The sequence below is a fragment of the Salmo salar genome, chromosome 10 (assembly GCF_965601325.2).
Source record: "Salmo salar chromosome 10, fSalSal1, whole genome shotgun sequence".
Lineage (NCBI taxonomy): Eukaryota > Metazoa > Chordata > Actinopteri > Salmoniformes > Salmonidae > Salmo > Salmo salar.
The window spans coordinates 87,361,424-87,378,613 of NC_138300.1; the positions used below are offsets into that span (position 1 = coordinate 87,361,424).

Genomic DNA, 17,190 nt, shown 5'->3' on the forward strand with positions numbered 1-17,190 from the left:
ACTGTGGGACCTAATATAGAAAGGTGTGTGCCTTTCCAAATCATGTCCAATCAATTTGAATTTACCACAGGTGGACTTCATTCAACTTGTAGAAAGATCTCAAGGATGATCAATGGAAACAGAATGCACCTGAGCTCAAATTCGAGTCTCATAGCAAAGGGTCTGAATACTTATGTAAATAAGGTATGTTTTTCTTTATTTTTAATAAATATGCTAAAAAATTTTAAACCTGTTTTTTGCTTTGTCTGTATGGGGTATTGTGTGTAGATTGATGAGAAAAAAAGAATATTTAATCAATTTTAGAATAAGGCTGTAACCTAAAAAAACGTGGAAAAAGTCAAGGGGTCTGAATACTTTCCGAAGGCACTGTATGAGAAAACCCCTACGTTGAGAGATTCAGTGTGAGGGTAATGGACCTTGGGCACCAGTCCAAGTACAGTATCAGGAAATCCATTTCTATCTAGCTGGTTTGGGGAGCTTCTGGAATCAACTATCATGGGGTTCACACAGGGACACGCTGGCAGCACAGGCTGGGAAGATGTAACCTGGGGTCAAATTCCTCAGGAAAAACTATCCAGTAGTAAAATGTAAGTCACATAAGCTGTAGCGGTGGTGATTTAGGCCTACTTGCTGTTGCTCCTACTATAGCTGCTCCTGTTGATAGCACTACTGCCATAACAATTAGGCTACTACGAACACTATGATTTAAGAAAAAGTTACTTGCCTTTTTCTGGACTTTTACTTTTTCCGCCCGCTGAGACTTTGCTGTGGCTTCAGTTCTTTCCTTGTTGGGCTTTGTACTGTCAGACCATCATAACAGAGAGACAGGGAGAAAAATAGAGATTGTCATATTTCTCTCCCCGAGTTGGTACCTCCAACTTAACTCTAGTCTGCCATGAAATGTCATCAGGGACTGTCACAGAAGGCTGCTGCCAGTCATGCTTACAGGTGTCTATTCTTCTCTTTCATCCCATTAATTACACATGCCAGTGACAGATGACTCTGGATTCATTTGTTTGCTCATATAACGCATCCAATATCAAGGAGAATTAATGTATTCATATAAAGATGGAGTACCCTACTCTGGGTAATGAAAGCAGGCGCCCACACACATTGTAGCGTGTTTCTAGATTTACAATTGCTGGCTTGTTTGGAGACTTAATTTCTCTCAATGTTTTTGCAACATTCTGTGTGTCGACACCACAGAGCTGTGATGTGTCTAATAATGGGAAGATGTTGACTGTTGTTTCAGTTAACTGTAATTCAGAAGTATGGAAGCCATGAAGAAAGTTAGGATGCAGTGCGTGGGAAAAGGTACTGACTACCTACATGCAAACACCATCTTTACATAATGAGATATACAACAAAGAAAAAAGCAAATGCTGCAGTGAACATATGTTTCAGATTAGGCCTAGCTAGGGCAATATGTACTACTTGGGTCTTAGAGATAGTGAGGAAGACAAATTCATGGATGCGTATGGTGATTTGTTACTGAGATTGATATTGCACATAATATAGGATATTGTAGGTCACTGTCTGGATTCACCTTTTCCTACGTGCGTCTCCACCCGAGCCTCCTTCCTTATCACTCAGCCTCTGTCTGGGTGTCTTCGCTTTGGCCTTCCCTCCTTTGGCTTGGCCAACATTCTTCTCTCCGCCCATCTCCTACAGAGCACTGTAATACAGACCGTTCATTAGCTAGCAGAATGATTTGCTTGGTACAGAATGGTTTGTTAACTCAGATGGCAGCGCTAACCTGACGAGCATGGAAGTGCAGTAAAAATTACAAACTACATACGTGCATTTTCTAAATTTCACGTGATTAGCTCTGAACAGCAAAATATATTGTGTGATGATGCTATGGGTTGCTAGCCCGAGCAAAATATCCCGGTCACATGGGTTAGCATACATACTGCTGTATTATACTAAACCATATTTGCTTAGCTACGGTAGCTAGCGGTGTGTGGTTAGCTGGAGAATTCAATGATCAGTTAGTTCCACATGCTTACCACTTCTCCTGTGCGCTAAATTTGGCCTTGACTGATTACTTTTGCTACGAATGGCTAATTAACTGGCTGGCTATGTCTTGGTTTATGGCTGAAATCTCCGCTCTGTCTGTAGAAAGTAGCGCGAGATTTTTAGAAGTCCAAGTTCAACGCTATTGAGTCTGATTGGCCGAATAAATTAATTAGCTGGCGATCAACGCTCTCTGTCTGCGAATACGTCTTACTGCAGCTAATATGTGTTAATTATGGGGAATATATTGAGGAATGAAAGTACATAATAAAGTAAACAAGGACGCTCATAGCACAGCAATAAATATGTTAAATTAATAATATGGTATAATTTTATCTATTTTAAATATGCACTTCTATTTGCTTTCTGACGGGCCCTATTCTAATAATCTTACGCATTATTCCCGAGTCGTAGCTTCCTCTCCCTTGATGTAGGTTATAACTGATCTGACGACTGGATTGGCGTAAGCAAGCGTTTTACAGAAAACAACCACATATCACAGTTATAGCAAGTAAACACTTTCCTCAATAATGCAGCTATCATCATATCAGCAAACAAAGTTGCTCTTGAAGCTCAGTGATTATTTTAATGGAGGATTTAAATATTTATTTAATAAAGTAGTATTTTTGGGTCATTTACCTAGTTTTTGGTTGGCTGAGTGGGATTTTCGTTTCACTACCTATTCACTCATTTCCAATCCAAGCTCTCTTTTTGTTACATAATTGCTCTCCCATACACACAACCACGTGGAATAAAAAAGTAGATTCAAAAACTAAATCAGGTATTTAGAGGTGGGGAGAGTGACATTGGGAAAACAGGTTGGGGAAAAACAAAAAACACTGGCGTTATTTCCTTCAGGCTCGCCGTGATAGTTGTTGTACTGTCTCTTTAATAAGATACCGTAAAGGATCAGGTTGCGCAACGGGTGGTTCTGGTATTATTTACAACTGGAAAGAGAGAATGTACAGATTGCGATGATACCCCAGGCCATCATTTCTACATTGCGCAGTGGTGTGAGTTGCTGGCGACATCGAAGTGTTTTAGTAACGGCTTTAAGGCTCCAGGCCTTGGACTTTCGAAGCGTGTGTTCTCGGTCTACCTCGGCACCTGGTACTGTCAGATCCATGGAGGACATACTGACGAGGGTTGTGGTACCGTTACCTACATACGAGACGAGAGAGAAGTCCCCGCCAGCACCTGAATCGAACAGTGTGGAATTTATGCATTTCTACAGAAGCCTTGAAAAGGAAGAGAAGTCACAATTACTAGCAACGCTATCACACGATTTTGGTGTGGACCACAAAGGAGTTTCAGAGCTAGCAGGCAAGCTGCTCGACACTCAGTTAAGGGACTTAGCTACAATATTGCAAGTAGAGGACAGGTTACGATACAGTCTGACTCCGCGCTATAAACAGTTGCTTAATCACATAAGCAGGGTTGAGGGGGGAGTGAAGTTCCTGGTGGACCTACGTGCCGATCTGCTTGAAATAATCTCATCTAAAGGAAGTGACAGTCCTCACATTCGGGTAAAGCCACTGTTTACAATATTCTATGGTGGCCTGCTAATGTCAATTCCCGTAGCGCGTTTTGGAAATAATTGACAGGTGCAGCCAGGAATTCTACACAACAGTACATGTATTTCAGTACTTGGAATCTACTTTTTATTTCTTCGGAGTTTTCGGGAAATAGATAAACAATAAAGATTAACACAATTATCTGACTGCACCTGCTCAAAAACTAATGTTCACTAAATGGAGCCAGTTCTACTGCCATAACCAGATAAGTGTTATTGAAAATTGAAGTTTTTCCAATGGAAAATAACATAAAACACGTGATTTGTTTACAAACAAGCTAATAGATTACATGTTTCTATATTTAATGCCAAGAAACAAAACAGATGTAGGTGCCTTATACAATGTAACCAATGTATACTGTAGGTACAGCACATTTAAAACTTGTGTGTCAAAGGCAAATCAGTTGCAGGCCTAATGTACTATACTAAATAAAGGTGTTGACAACGTATGACATGGAAGCCCCCTTTGACCTACATTGGTATGGGTGTCCCATTTCAACTCACTGCTAGAGCAGTTAATCTCTGATCACTTTTGCCCTAGTGAAGAAACTGTGACTGAGCCAAGCATTTCAAAATCATATGGGGTTGTTTTATTTTTTTTAAAGTGTCATGAAGGTCATTCCATGACATTCAGCAAGCCATGACACCTACCATCTCAGATTGTTCTGAAATTGTTTCTGTAGTTAGAAACAGATAAGATTAGCATTCCTGCATCGTTATTTAGTTAGAAATATAATTTGATCTGAGAATTTAAGCCATTTTAATTTATAGGATTCATATAATATTTAATAAATATAGCACCCATCATCTGATCTGTGCCAAACATTTTTCTACCAATGAGTAAGACATGAGGAATCAAAATAAATTGTCAAAAGCTACCCACGGACCCTCCCAGACCCAGTCCTATCCCACCCCAACAACCAGTATACAGTATCAGTTCTCTATGTCTGACAAATAGTATGGAGCTGCGGCTCGGAGTATTGTTTCTTCATCCTATGTAATGGACTCTCATGGAATTTGGTGATGCTTTGTCCCCCGTTCAGAGAAGTTAGTCATTGAAGTTGTTAGGTTTATGCCCCATCCTACATCCTGATATTACCAGGTTCTGACCATGAGATAGACTGGTGCGAGCAGCACTGAGGTCCTGAGCGCACTGGAGCAGGATTTCATCAAGGATCTCTCTATATTTTGCTCCGTTCATCTTTGCCTCGATCTTGACTAGTATTCCAGTCCCTGCCGCTGAAAATCATCCCCACAGCATGATGCTGCCACCACCTTGCTTCACCGTAGGGATGGTGCCAGGTTTCTTCCAGACATGACGCTTGGCATTCAGGCCAAAGAGTTTAAAACTTGGTTTCATCAGACGAGAGAATCTTGTTTTTCATGGTCTGAGAGTCTTTAGGTGCCTTTTGGCAAACTCCATGTTGGCTGTTATGTGCCTTTTACTGAGGAGTGGCTTCTGGCCACTCTACCATAAAGGCCTGATTGGTGGAGTGTTGCAGAAATGGTTGAACTCTGGAGCTCTGTCAGAGTGACCATCGGGTTCTTGGTCACCTCCCTGACCAAGTCCCTTCTCCCCCAATTGCTCAGTTTGGCCTGGCGGCCAGCTCTAAGAAGAGTCTTGGTGGTTCCAAACCTCTTCCATTTAAGAATGATGGAGACCACTGGGTTCTTGTGGACCAACAATGCTGCAGAAATTGCTCATGGCGTGGTTTTTGCTCTGACATGCACAGTCAACTAAGGGACCTTATATAGACAGGTGTGACTTTCCAAATCATGTCCAATCAATTGAATTTACCACAGGTGGACTCCAAGTAGTGGAAACATTTCAAAAATAAAATTGGTTCTGTATTTTCTCCATCTTGGATGATGTAGGACATGGAGGTGAAAGGAAATTTGCACTGAATGGGAAAATTGCTTAAAATCTAATTGGTCATCAATTGGGAAATGCTTGCTCAGCTTGTCTCATTTTACCAGCATGTTCCCGCAGTTATTATTTGGCCTCTTTACATATAAGTTAGCTCACACAGGGATTTGTTTATCTGTTTATGTTCTGCTGCATCAGCTCTTTACCTGTGTTTGAGAATGATGCTAGATATGACATACAGTATTTCACCCACAGGAGTTCCTTTAAAAAAGGTGGCACTGTCAATGCAGTAGGCGAGAACAGCTGTACTGTACACAATGTCTACCTTACTTTGGGGAAAGAAAAATTGGGGTTTAAAAATGGAATAGGTGAGAGTAAAATAAGAGCCTCTCACCTACAATGTGTCTGTGGGAGGAAAGAAAGAGGTATTCATAAACATGATAGTAATTAAAACAGCGAGTCAAGCAGAATCAAATAGGCCTTAAAAGTTCTGAATTGCCAAGACTGCAATTACCAAGGTTGTTTAGAAGTGTCTCACATTTCTATAGTAGACTTGTTTCCTGCTGTTGGTCTATCAATTTTGTATTTTCTCTCACTATTTTCATTCTTCTTTACCTATGCACAGAATAACCTGGGAGGTGAGAGATTAGGAAAATAACTGGGCTTCATCATTTACTTCTGCTGTGACTTCAGTTTAGTGGCCCCTTACATTTGACAAGTATATTGGTTGTGGTTTATCAGAGGCAATTTTAGCCTAAGTCTGTCACATGTCATCTAGGCCTACTGGAGCAAAAGGCACATAGTGTAGTAGGGGCTGGGAAGCTGTCCTGTTGCACCTTGGAAACTTTGACTGCACAACTGAATAACTTTGGGTTTGGTTCCTGTTTCATATGCATCACAGTTTCCTTATGGTTCTCTTTGTGCATGCAATACTAGCAACTGTGTAACAACGGTGCAAATTCCAAATCAATGTCCTCAACGGCATATACTGTAACACAAATTTTCAAATTTTACTGGTACAGCGCCAATGAAAAAAATTAAATTTTCTCTCAAGGATTAGAATCTCTCAAGCATTTTTTCAAAGGCTCACATTATTGTCACAGCCATTCAGGCCAGTTTAATTTCAAGGTCTTTGATTCCTCAGCCTCTTCTCTTGCTCTCCCTTCTACTTCCATGTCACTAAACCTGACTATTTCGACTCTTCCATTTCAAAGGTTTTCATCTGCCGCAAGGTCAATGAAATACATATTTCTCCCTGAGTTTTGCTGTTCTTTTGTGTGACTAAGAATTGGGAGCTTCTTTAACCCAGAGGCAAGGCGGCAGCTACGGTTGTATGTGTTGACATAGCATAATATCTTAAAGCTTTTTCAGGGTTCAACATCAATCTCAGAATTATTTATTTGCTCCTGTTATCAGATTCTAAGTTTGGCTTTTTCTTGTGTGAGTCATCAAACACACACACCGACACACTTTTAAAATGTGCTGTTTTGGATAAGTTTTTGACCCTGGGGGTTATGTGGTTGCCTGGCTACCCCAAATCCTAACTCCGGCCAAAAGCTATGCTACGCCCATGGATGTTAATTTCTTCTCCGCAATGAGGTACAGTATGTAGCGAACATAGAGCAGGGGAATAATTCAGTTGAGTGTATTTCCAGTGTGAAATTCAGCTAGATAAGGAAATATGGATGGGACAAAAAATTTCAAAAATAATCAAAATACAAGATAACTAATGTAAAATATACTCTGTCCGTAAAAACACAAACAAAAATGCAACGTGTAAAGTGTTGGTCTCATGTTTCATGAGCTGAAATAAAAGATCCCAGAAATTGTTCAAATGCACAAAAAGCTTTTTTCTCTCAAATTTTGTGCACAAATTTGATTACATCACTGTTGCGAGCATTTCTCCTTTGCCAAAATAATCCATCCACCTGACAGGTGTGGCATATCAAGGAGCTGATTAAACTGCATGATCATTAAACAGGTGCACCTGTTGGGGACAATAAAAGGTCACTCTAAAATGTGCAGTTATGTCACAATTCCACAGATGTCTCAAGTTTTGAGGGAGCAATGGCCACCAGCGCTGTTGCCAGATAATGAAATGTTCATTTCTCTACCAAAAGCCACCTCCAACATAATTTTAGAGAATTTGGCAGTACGTCCAACCGACCTCACAACCGCAGACTACTGTATGTGTAACCACTCCAGCCCATGACCTCCACATCCGCCTTTTCACCTGCGGGACTGTCTGAGACCTGCCACCTCGACAGCTGATGAGTATTTCTGTCTGTAATAAAGCCCTTTTGTGGGGAAAAACTCGTTTTGATTGGCTGGGCCTGGCTCCCCAGTGGGTGGGCCTATACCCTCCCAGGCCCACTCATGGCTGCACCCCTACCCAGTCATGTGAAATCCATAGGTTAGGGCCAATATTATAATTTTTTAATTCAACCTTTATTTAACTAGGAAAGTCAGTTAAAAACAAATTCTTATTTAAAGTGATGGCCTACCTCAGCCAAACCCGGACGACACTGGGCCAACTGTTCACCGTCCTATGGGACTCCCAATCACGGCCGGACGTGATACAGCCTGGAATCAAACCAGGGACTGTAGGGACGCCTCTTGCACTGCGATGCAGAGCCTTGGACTGCTGCGCCATTCGGGAGCCCATATTAATTAATTTCAATTGACTGACTTCCTTATATGAACTGTAACTCAGTAAAATAATTTCTATTTTTTTTCAGTATAATTCATGTTTGGTGCAGAATTCAAAGTTTTGTCATTTGCTTTTGCTAAGTGTAGAATTCACAAGCACTTTCAGCTGCTTTGGAAGGGATAGGCATAAACTATTTAGGCCCAATAGTTATCAATGTTTATTTTTTGGGGGGCTATGTTAGTGCACATTATTATTGTCAGGTACAGTGTTTGGCTGTTGACTTGCCAGGTGCTGCTGTAGATGGACAGAATAGAGTACGTCTAGCCTTAACTCAGTGTGAGTTTATGCAGGTATAATGGTATGTATTTGTATGTGTGTACTGTTTGTTTGTTGAGAGAGCCTTTGTCTGCTATAATGAAGTCAGGTCCTTGGAGGAGGACAATACCCTGCTCATATGGCAATGTGTTTATTGAAGTGCGAGGCCTATGTCTCCCCATATACAGTACCGTAGGCTCCAGATCCACCTGTGCCATCGTCACTACCAACAGATATAATGAAAACAAACAAATGCCCCGGAGGACATATCCCTACAAAAAGTAGGCCTTGTAGGTGATCATGGAACTACAGGATTATGTGACAGCCATGCCTTTGATACCAGCCTGTGAGGGAAGCTAGGCTGAATGTTATTAACGCTGCTGTCAGTCACTAGATAGTGTGATGACACTCCGTCATGAATTATACTTAAGTGAGCTGATTGAGTTGTTCACAGTGTTATTAAGCTGACACTAGTTACAGATTGAGAAAAAAATAACACCTGTAAGCACTATGGCAGCTTGTTTTCAGTGTGCTAAAACCATTTGGATGGCATTAGGTGCTGGGAGTGTGAGGCTCTGAGGCACTAATATGCTTTAAATGATCACTTTAATCAGTAAGCAAAGGTTTTTGTTAATAGGTAAATAGAAATAGGTTGTTTGTGACAGCCATACTGTAGCAGCTACATCCTGTATTTGGTTCGGATTAGTCTCTCTCATGACTAACTGGCCAGAGCACACAGGAGCTTTACCTCTGTGTTCTGATGTTGCAGGACCTGAATGGCACTCTGAAGAGTCTGCTGTCGGAGTGGTTCTCTGTGGGTCTCCTACGTCTGGAGAGGATCACCTGGCAGTCCCCCTGCGAGATACTGCAGAAGATCAGCCAGTAAGAAGCCCCTGTAGTCACACACACACACACACACACACTTATCGCTCTACAGTAAACCCATGTCTGACTGTGTATGTCCTGGCAGGTACGAGGCTGTCCACCCTGTGAGGAACTGGACCGATATAAAACGTAGGGTGGGGCCGTACCGTCGCTGCTATGCCTTCACTCACGCTGCCATGCCAGGGGAACCACTGGTCGTCCTGCATGTGGCACTCACAGAGGACATCTCTGATAACATACAGGTGAGAGGTTTTATATGGAATACCTGGTTTATTGAATACGAGAGAGAATGCAGAAATTGAGACGTTGGTTTAGCTATTATGTAGATTCATTCCTCTTTATAGTACTGGAGATCACAATTTGATAATAGACTGTACGTCTGACTCCAACAATGTTGTTTCTCCTGTCCCATAGAGTATCGTGAGAGAGTTGGCTACCCTGGACTTGGAGGAGGATGTGAACAAGGTCAATACAGCAGTGTTCTACTCCATTTCCTCCACCCAGGCTGGCCTGCAGGGGGTGGAGCTGGGGAACGTTCTTATCAAGAGAGTGGTGCGGGAGCTGCAGGTGGGTGGAGAATGACATCACGCCACTGTTTCTATGAGCAGAATGACAGGCAAAGTCGGACTGCCCCTCTCATGGGCCCCCACATCTGAACACTGTGGAATGTCTCCTGAGTCAATCAGCTGCTCCCCTGCGTCATAATACGTTATTTATTAGCCATCTCCATGGTCAGAGTTTTTTACACTCTGTTAGTCACTCGCTTCAGTGTCACCTGATGAATTCCATTCTCTCCAGACTTCCACCAAGTTCTTAGAACCACAACCACTCACGACACCCCAAGCACTTCTGGCCATGGCCAATAAACAGATGGCAGTCAATCACAACAGTAGTTCAACATAAGCTGGAGGCTATTTCAGTGTGGGAAGAGTGGTAATTATGATAAGATAAACATTTCTTGTAATATAACCTAGACATGCTCTTTTTAACTTAGACATGCTCTTTTTAACCTAGACAAGCTGAATTAAACTAAATACTCACACAATCCTGTATTTCCACCTGCATGTTAGGTGTGTGCTTGTGGGTAAAGAGGGGATTGCGGTAGGATTGAATGCCCTTCTCCACATTTCAGCCAAGATGGAGAGAGGAATATTGACATTTCAGCTGTCAGACCTAATCATGTTGAGAGGAGAGGAAGCCACTCCATGTCACGGTGCTCCAGCTATAGCTGTTATTAAATGATTGGAACATTGAATGGAATAACAAGATCCACTCAACTTGATGGATTTACATAGCTGGGAGGCTTGTCTGAAAGGTTGAAATGGTTATGTCCTGCTATAATGACATGCAAAGCAAATGATTATGAAAGCCTTTATTTATTGGAATCTTTATTTATAGTAAATATGGACTCTGTTTTTGAAGAGATTTTTTCTGTGAGTGTAGTTGTTAGTCTGGCATAGTATAGACTTGTAGAATAAGAGTAGGTTGTGTGTGTCTTGTTGAAATGTACAGTAGCCTTGTTTACATTCAATAACATTAGTCCTGAACTAAGTATTCTAGCCTCTCCATTGTTCAATCTGAGCTCTTGACATTGGTGAATCGATCTATGAAGTTCTAGGGATGTACATTGTTTTGTAGGGCTTGAACTTTGCCGATTCCATCTGAACTCTACAGATATTGAATTAAAGCAGAAACGTAATTTTGTTTTACCAAGCCTTTTCTTGTGACCAATGAGTTCTGGCTTTATCCCGAGGTCATGCTGATAACCCCTCATATCAGTAGGACAAAAAACAAAAGAAAGATGACATTGTGACTGTGTGCAGTGCCATTGCAGTGTTATGCCCCATATTAAGGGCAATAGAACAGCTCTACAGCCACTGAGGGACCACTACAATGGATGGATGATGGGGAGGGAAAGAGAAGGTCACAGTGTGGTTGAGGAAGTAGGGAGGAGGATCCCGTTGTCTTTCAGCATTACTCTCTAGGGCCTTTTCTGTCTCCCTATCATTTGGCCTGTACTTATTTCTCTGTGGATTGCATGCCTGCTCTAAGCCTGCTGACCAAGGCTTTACAGTAAATTGAACTGATGAATAGAAAGTGACCTCTTGACATGGCTATCCTCAGATCCACTGACTCGTGTGATGGAAGTACAGAGGAATTGAATGAGAAAGAGGGAGAGAGAGGGAGAGGTAGAAGGAAAGGCTCACTCCAACATCTGCCTCCAGGGGTTGTCTGACACACTTTGCCTCCTCTGCTGCCTCCTGTGAATCAACACACCACACAGCTCTGTACCTTATCAGCCTAGACAAGAAAGATCCAACATGAGAGGGGGAGAGAGGGCAGGTAATAGAAGCGAGAGAGGGCAAGAAAGAAAACTTGTGAAGAGGTGAAAGAAAAGGGGGAGAGAGTGCAACCTAGGCGGCAGGCAGGCAGTGTATGATGATGGCAGAGAGGCACTAGGGACCAGAGTCAAGAGCTTGGAAGGTATTAAAAGTGAGGGAGAAAGGGAGGGCAGGGTAGAGAAAGAGAATGAGGGGGTCATCCATCTCTATCAATCCCAATGGCATATATGTGGAGATGGAGTCGATTGGTGCTGTTGCTGTGTGTTGCAGTGGGAAACAAAGCCGTTTGTATCTGATTGGTAGTTCAATGAGTTCAGCTCCTCCAAGAGACACTGGGGTATTACATACTGGGTTCATTATCAAGTGTTTGGAAAGTGCATTCCCTTGGACAGGTCCAGAAAATGTAAATTTGACAGGATGACAATTTATTATTGAACATATATTATCTAACCCTTTCCTTAATGTTACTTTTTCATACCTTTTTCATGTACTTTTCTCTCTGTAATACCTCTTTGGTATTATTCATTAACTGGTGTAGACAAAGTTGTTTTAGACTGAGGCTGTCTATCCTCTCTGTCTATCTTTTTGCAGAGTGAGTTCCCCCACATGTCCCAGTTCTCCAGCCTGTCTCCCATCCCGGGCTTCTCCTCCTGGTTACAGGGCCTGCTCAGCCAGCACCGGAAGGAGGGCCGCATGGAGCTGCTAACTGACCGTGAGTGGAGGGAGGTGGCAGATATCACAAACACAGCCCCCGATACCAACGCCCTGGATGCCCTGCGTAAACTGATCAGCACTGGCGAGTGGACCCGCTCTGAACGCCTGGTCCACGTCCTGGAGCCCGTCCTGATGCGCCTCTGTGCCTGGTACCTCTACGGAGAGAAGCGGCGCGGCTATACCCTGAACCCTGTGGCCAACTTCCACCTGCAGAACGGTGCCGCCATGTGGAGGCTGAACTGGCATGCAGACACCAGCCCCCGGGGAGTGGCCAACTCCTGTGGCATCATGGTGAACTACAGATACTTCCTGCAGGAGACCACGTCCAACAGCGCTGCCTACATGCACAATAAAGTCATCACAGTTACAGAGCAGGTGCTGGGCTTGGTCTCACAGTTTCAGAAGAACAGCAAACTTTGAGCTCCATGGACACACATGTACACCCACACACACACTTAGTATCAAAGATGCCTCTAGGTCCAGGACTGGCTGACTTTACGGCTCTGATCTAATGTGCCAAAACAAAACACGTTGAAAAACATAGAGACAATTTGTGGAATGATATTCATTTATTTTGTTATTTTCTTTTTGCAATCTAGCCCATGTAGCGCATGGATTTTCCTCTCCCTTCCTTCCTGGGGTGGGTATGTTGTGTTATCATCTCCGATAGACTCCCGGTGTTTTATGGTGTGAGAGACTGCAGCTAATGAAGCGAGAGACATTTACAGTGCCTTGCAAAAGTATTCATCCCCCTTGGCATTTTTCCAATTCTGTTGCATTACAACTTGTAATTTAAATGGATTTTTATTTGGATTTCATGTAATGAACATACACAAAATAGTCCAAATAGGTGAAGTGAAATAAAAAAAATAACTACTTTAAAAAAATAACAAATTTGAAAAGTGGTGCGTCCATATGTATTCACCCCCTTTGCTATGAAGCCCCTAAATAAGATCTGGTGCAACCAATTACCTTCAGAAGTCACATAATTAGTTAAATAAAGTCCACCTGTGTGCAATCTAAATATCACATGATCTGTCAAGTGATCTCAGTATATATACACCTGTTCTGAAAGGCCCCAGAGTCTGCAACACCACTAAGCAAGGGGCACCACCAAGCAAGCGGCACCATGAAGACTAAGGAGCTCTCCAAACAGGTCAGGGACAAAGTTGTGGAGCAGTACAGACCGGGTTGGGTTATAAAAAAATATCAGAAACTTTGAACGTAGCAAAAAATGGAAAGAATATGGAATAACAACAAACCTGCCAAGAGAGGGCCACCCACCAAAACTCACGGACCAGGCAAGGAGGGCATTAATCAGAGAGGCAACAAAGAGATCAAAGATTACCCTGAAGGAGCTGCAAAGCTCCACAGTGGACATTGGAGTATCTGTCCATAGGACCACTTTAAGCCGTACACTCCACAGAGCTGAGCTTTACGGAAGAGTGGCCAGAAAAAAAGCCATTGCTTAAAGAAAAAAATAAGGAAACACGTTTGGTATTCGGAAAAAGGAATGTGGGAGACTCCCCAAGCATATGGAAGAAGGTACTCTGGTCAGATGAGACTAAAATTTAGCTTTTTGGCCATCAAGGAAAATGCTATGTCTGGCGCAATCACAACACCTCTCATCACCCCGAGAACACCATCCCAACAGTGAAGCATGGTGGTGGCAGCATCATGCCGTGGGGATGTTTTTCCATCAACAGGGACTGGGAAACTGGTCAGAATTGAAGGAATGATGGATGACGCTAAATACAGGGAAATTGTTGAGGGAAACCTGTTTCAGTCTTCCAGAGATTTGAGACTGGGACGGAGGTTCACCTTCCAGCAGGACAATGACCCTAAGCATACTGCTAAAGCAACACTCGAGTGGTTAAAGGGTTAACATTTAAAATGTCTTGGAATGGCCTAGTCAAAGCCCAGACCTCAATCCAATTGAGAATTTGTGGTATGACTTAAAGATTGCTGTACACCAGCGGAACCCATTCAACTACAAGGAGCTGGAGCAGTTTTGCCTTGAAGAATGGGCAAAAATCCCAGTGGCTAAATGTGCCAAGTTTATAGAGACATACCCCAAGAGACTTGCAGATGTAATTGCTGCAAAAGGTGTTTCTACAAAGTATTGACTTTGGGGGGGTGAATAGTTATGCACGCTCAAGTTCAGTTTTTTTGTCTTATTTGTTGGTTTTACAATAAAAAAATATTTTGCATCTTCAAAGTGGTAAGCATATTGTGTAAATCAAATGATACAACCCCCCCCCCCAAAATCATTTTTAATTCCAGGTTGTAAGGCAACATAATAGGAAAAATGCCAAGGGGGGTCAGTACTTTCGCAAGCCACTATATCAGGCCGTGCCATGTTTCTACTTGACATTGTGTGTGATGCTGCAGCACAGCAAATAGGCTGCAGAGCTACTGGAATAAACCATGTTTTGATCATTTGGCTGATCTGTTTAGCTGCAAAGAGGCGTGTGTGTGTGTGTGTGTGTGTGTGTGTGTGTGTGTGTGTGTGATCGTGCAGAGCCGGGCAGGCAAAAAAGAGAACAGACACCCACATTGTATAGAATTATGTACAGCAATACAGTACCATATTATTGTCTCGAACCCTGATTGTCATCCTACAATCTCTACTAATCAGTTAATGAATAATGCTTCTACATCTGCATTGCTTGCTGTTTGGGGTTTTAGGCTGGGTTTCTGTACAGCACTTTGTGACATCGGCTGATATAAAAAGGGCTTTAGAAATACATTTGATTAATTTGATTGAATTACTGATGATCAATCAGGCTATTCTTTAATGAGCTGTGCTCACAAGAGATTTAACATTTTGAATTTAATTTACAGTATATGTAGAATTGGTTCTTTTCTGCAAAAGGCTAAGTCATATTTCATACCAAAATGTGTTCAGTCGCCATGGCTGACACCATAGTCACTGCAGAGGGTGTTTGGAAATGTTTGCTACCTGCCACCACTCACTCCCCCCTAGAGACACTTATCTGATGTACTGCTACACCAAAGCACTGAACCAAGTGGGACTCATATCTGCCCCCACTCTATTGTTTTGAAAGACTATATCATAGAAAGTTGACTGTGAAATTACATTTTATCTCTCAAAGGAGCCAAACTTTTTTTCCGAGCCAGCCACACAGTGTCCCAGAAACTAATGAAGTGAGAAATAAAGTTAAAATAAATGGATAGATTTATAGTATTCACTGTAAAGGCGGGAAGGAAATCAGAGAGCATAAAAGGACACTGTTTATAGGATGCCCCTGAGAAAGCATTCCTCTCGTGAGACAAACAGGGAGGGTGGACACCTGCTGATGCTCCAGTGCAAAGTCCAACGCTGTCACACCCTTCCACAACCATGGATGAGATTTTGAATGGAAACAATGACATATCCCTACCTTTCCACTAAGCAAAGAAAATATTCACTGTTCTATCAATTCTACAACATAGATGGATGGATTTCTGTGGTGTTTATTCTTGAATGACATTGAACTCAAGAACTGGAAAAGTTGTCAAAGAACTGGAGCACTGAGACAACAGAGATATCACAACATTGCATTTCCATTTTATGTCCTTCATTGTCAGACAAGGGAAAAGAGCTACAGAGCATGTACATGTGCTTGAATTGATTTGATGTGTGAATAAACCTGTCAGTTGCGTTAATGTAAATTTTGTGTGAAGGGTATATATATATATGTGTGTGTGTGTGAGTGTGTGAGTGTGTGTGTGTGTGTATGCAATGTGTGAATGAGAGCATGGGCATGTTATTGCCATCATTATAGGCTGATAAATTCAATTTGAATAGAGCACTGCACGAGAGGGGATCATCTTAGAAGCATTTTTGAATCCCGTAGAAAAGCTGATTTATTCTAGGTACCTCTCAAAGAATTACTAGACCTGTCAGTCACAGCATTACATTCGTATTGAAGTCCTGTAGACATCTCACTCTCTATTCAGAATCCATCTAATTTGGCACACACTATTTGCTGCTGCTTCAACACACACACACACACACACACACACACACACACACACACACACACACACACACACACACACACACACACACACACACACACACACACAGCTTTCTTTAACAGCACTCAAAGGATGATTACTGACTATGACCGCTATGGTAAACCTGTATGGAATGGAAACATACAGCTTGTGTTTTCATCAATATTAGGGTGTAAGGCTTTCCTTTTGATACTGTGTAATTTTTCCAAAGAAAATGCAAACTGAGTCGTACAAGGTAAATGTGTTGGCACAAAGATGCAAATGTGTGCTGGCCACACTGACGACCTGGAGATATGTCACAGCATTCTAATCAACACGCCTCCAGTCTCCTGCCAAATGCACATTAACATTTAAGGGCCCATTTGTTAATAAGCAATTACAGACAGAATTGATTAGTAGCCACTTTACACCATTTGTAATGGCTGGAATATGCCATTACAGTTTGGCAAGGTACACAAGCTACAAGGTTCTTTTCCCATATCACAGCACATTTGGACAGCGCATACATCACCCTCATGTTCCTGCTCTTGATATGAATATTGAGTGTCTAACATGAAATATAGTGAAAAGGAGAATGAGCTGAACATATTAATACAGCCTGGTCCAGTCTAATGTCAAGCGGATGGCCCGTCTAATTCATAGCACTGGTAAGTCATAAAATCTTTAAACCTTAAAGTATATTGAGGACCTGATGAATATGGATTGCAAAAGTTACCAGAAATAGAATTTAACACCTTGGTGAGTTCACACAACAAGTCATTGAAACAGTGGATTTAACTGAAACGTCTTCTTAGATGAGACACGA

General features: G+C 42.1%; 2 protein-coding genes across 4 annotated transcripts in view; one reads left to right on the forward strand and one right to left on the reverse strand.

Annotated features, from left to right (window-relative positions):
• zgc:173742 (DNA topoisomerase 1) overlaps positions 1–3,571 on the reverse strand; it is a 35,432-nt gene extending 31,861 nt beyond the window's left edge. The window contains exons 1-3 of one of the 3 annotated variants that reach the window (XM_014124258.3): positions 3,487–3,571; positions 1,547–1,675; positions 725–800 (exon numbers count right to left, since the gene is read on the reverse strand). In XM_014124258.3, the coding sequence (XP_013979733.2) occupies positions 725–800; positions 1,547–1,662 (192 nt within the window). In that variant the 5' untranslated portion in view covers positions 1,663–1,675; positions 3,487–3,571. Of the gene's footprint in view, positions 1–724; positions 801–1,546; positions 1,676–2,009; positions 2,204–2,655; positions 2,876–3,486 lie in introns of those variants that run through there. The other 2 variants (XM_045688172.2, XM_014124257.3) reach the window with 2 other exon arrangements.
• Positions 2,891–16,037, forward strand: LOC106560874 (malonyl-CoA decarboxylase, mitochondrial). Its single transcript, XM_014124260.3, has 5 exons — positions 2,891–3,542; positions 9,191–9,303; positions 9,392–9,548; positions 9,721–9,873; positions 12,240–16,037. Exons 1-5 carry the CDS (start codon positions 2,991–2,993, stop codon positions 12,780–12,782), a joined length of 1,518 nt encoding a protein of 505 aa, XP_013979735.1. The 5' UTR covers positions 2,891–2,990; the 3' UTR covers positions 12,783–16,037.
• The last annotated feature ends 1,153 nt before the right edge of the window (positions 16,038–17,190 follow it).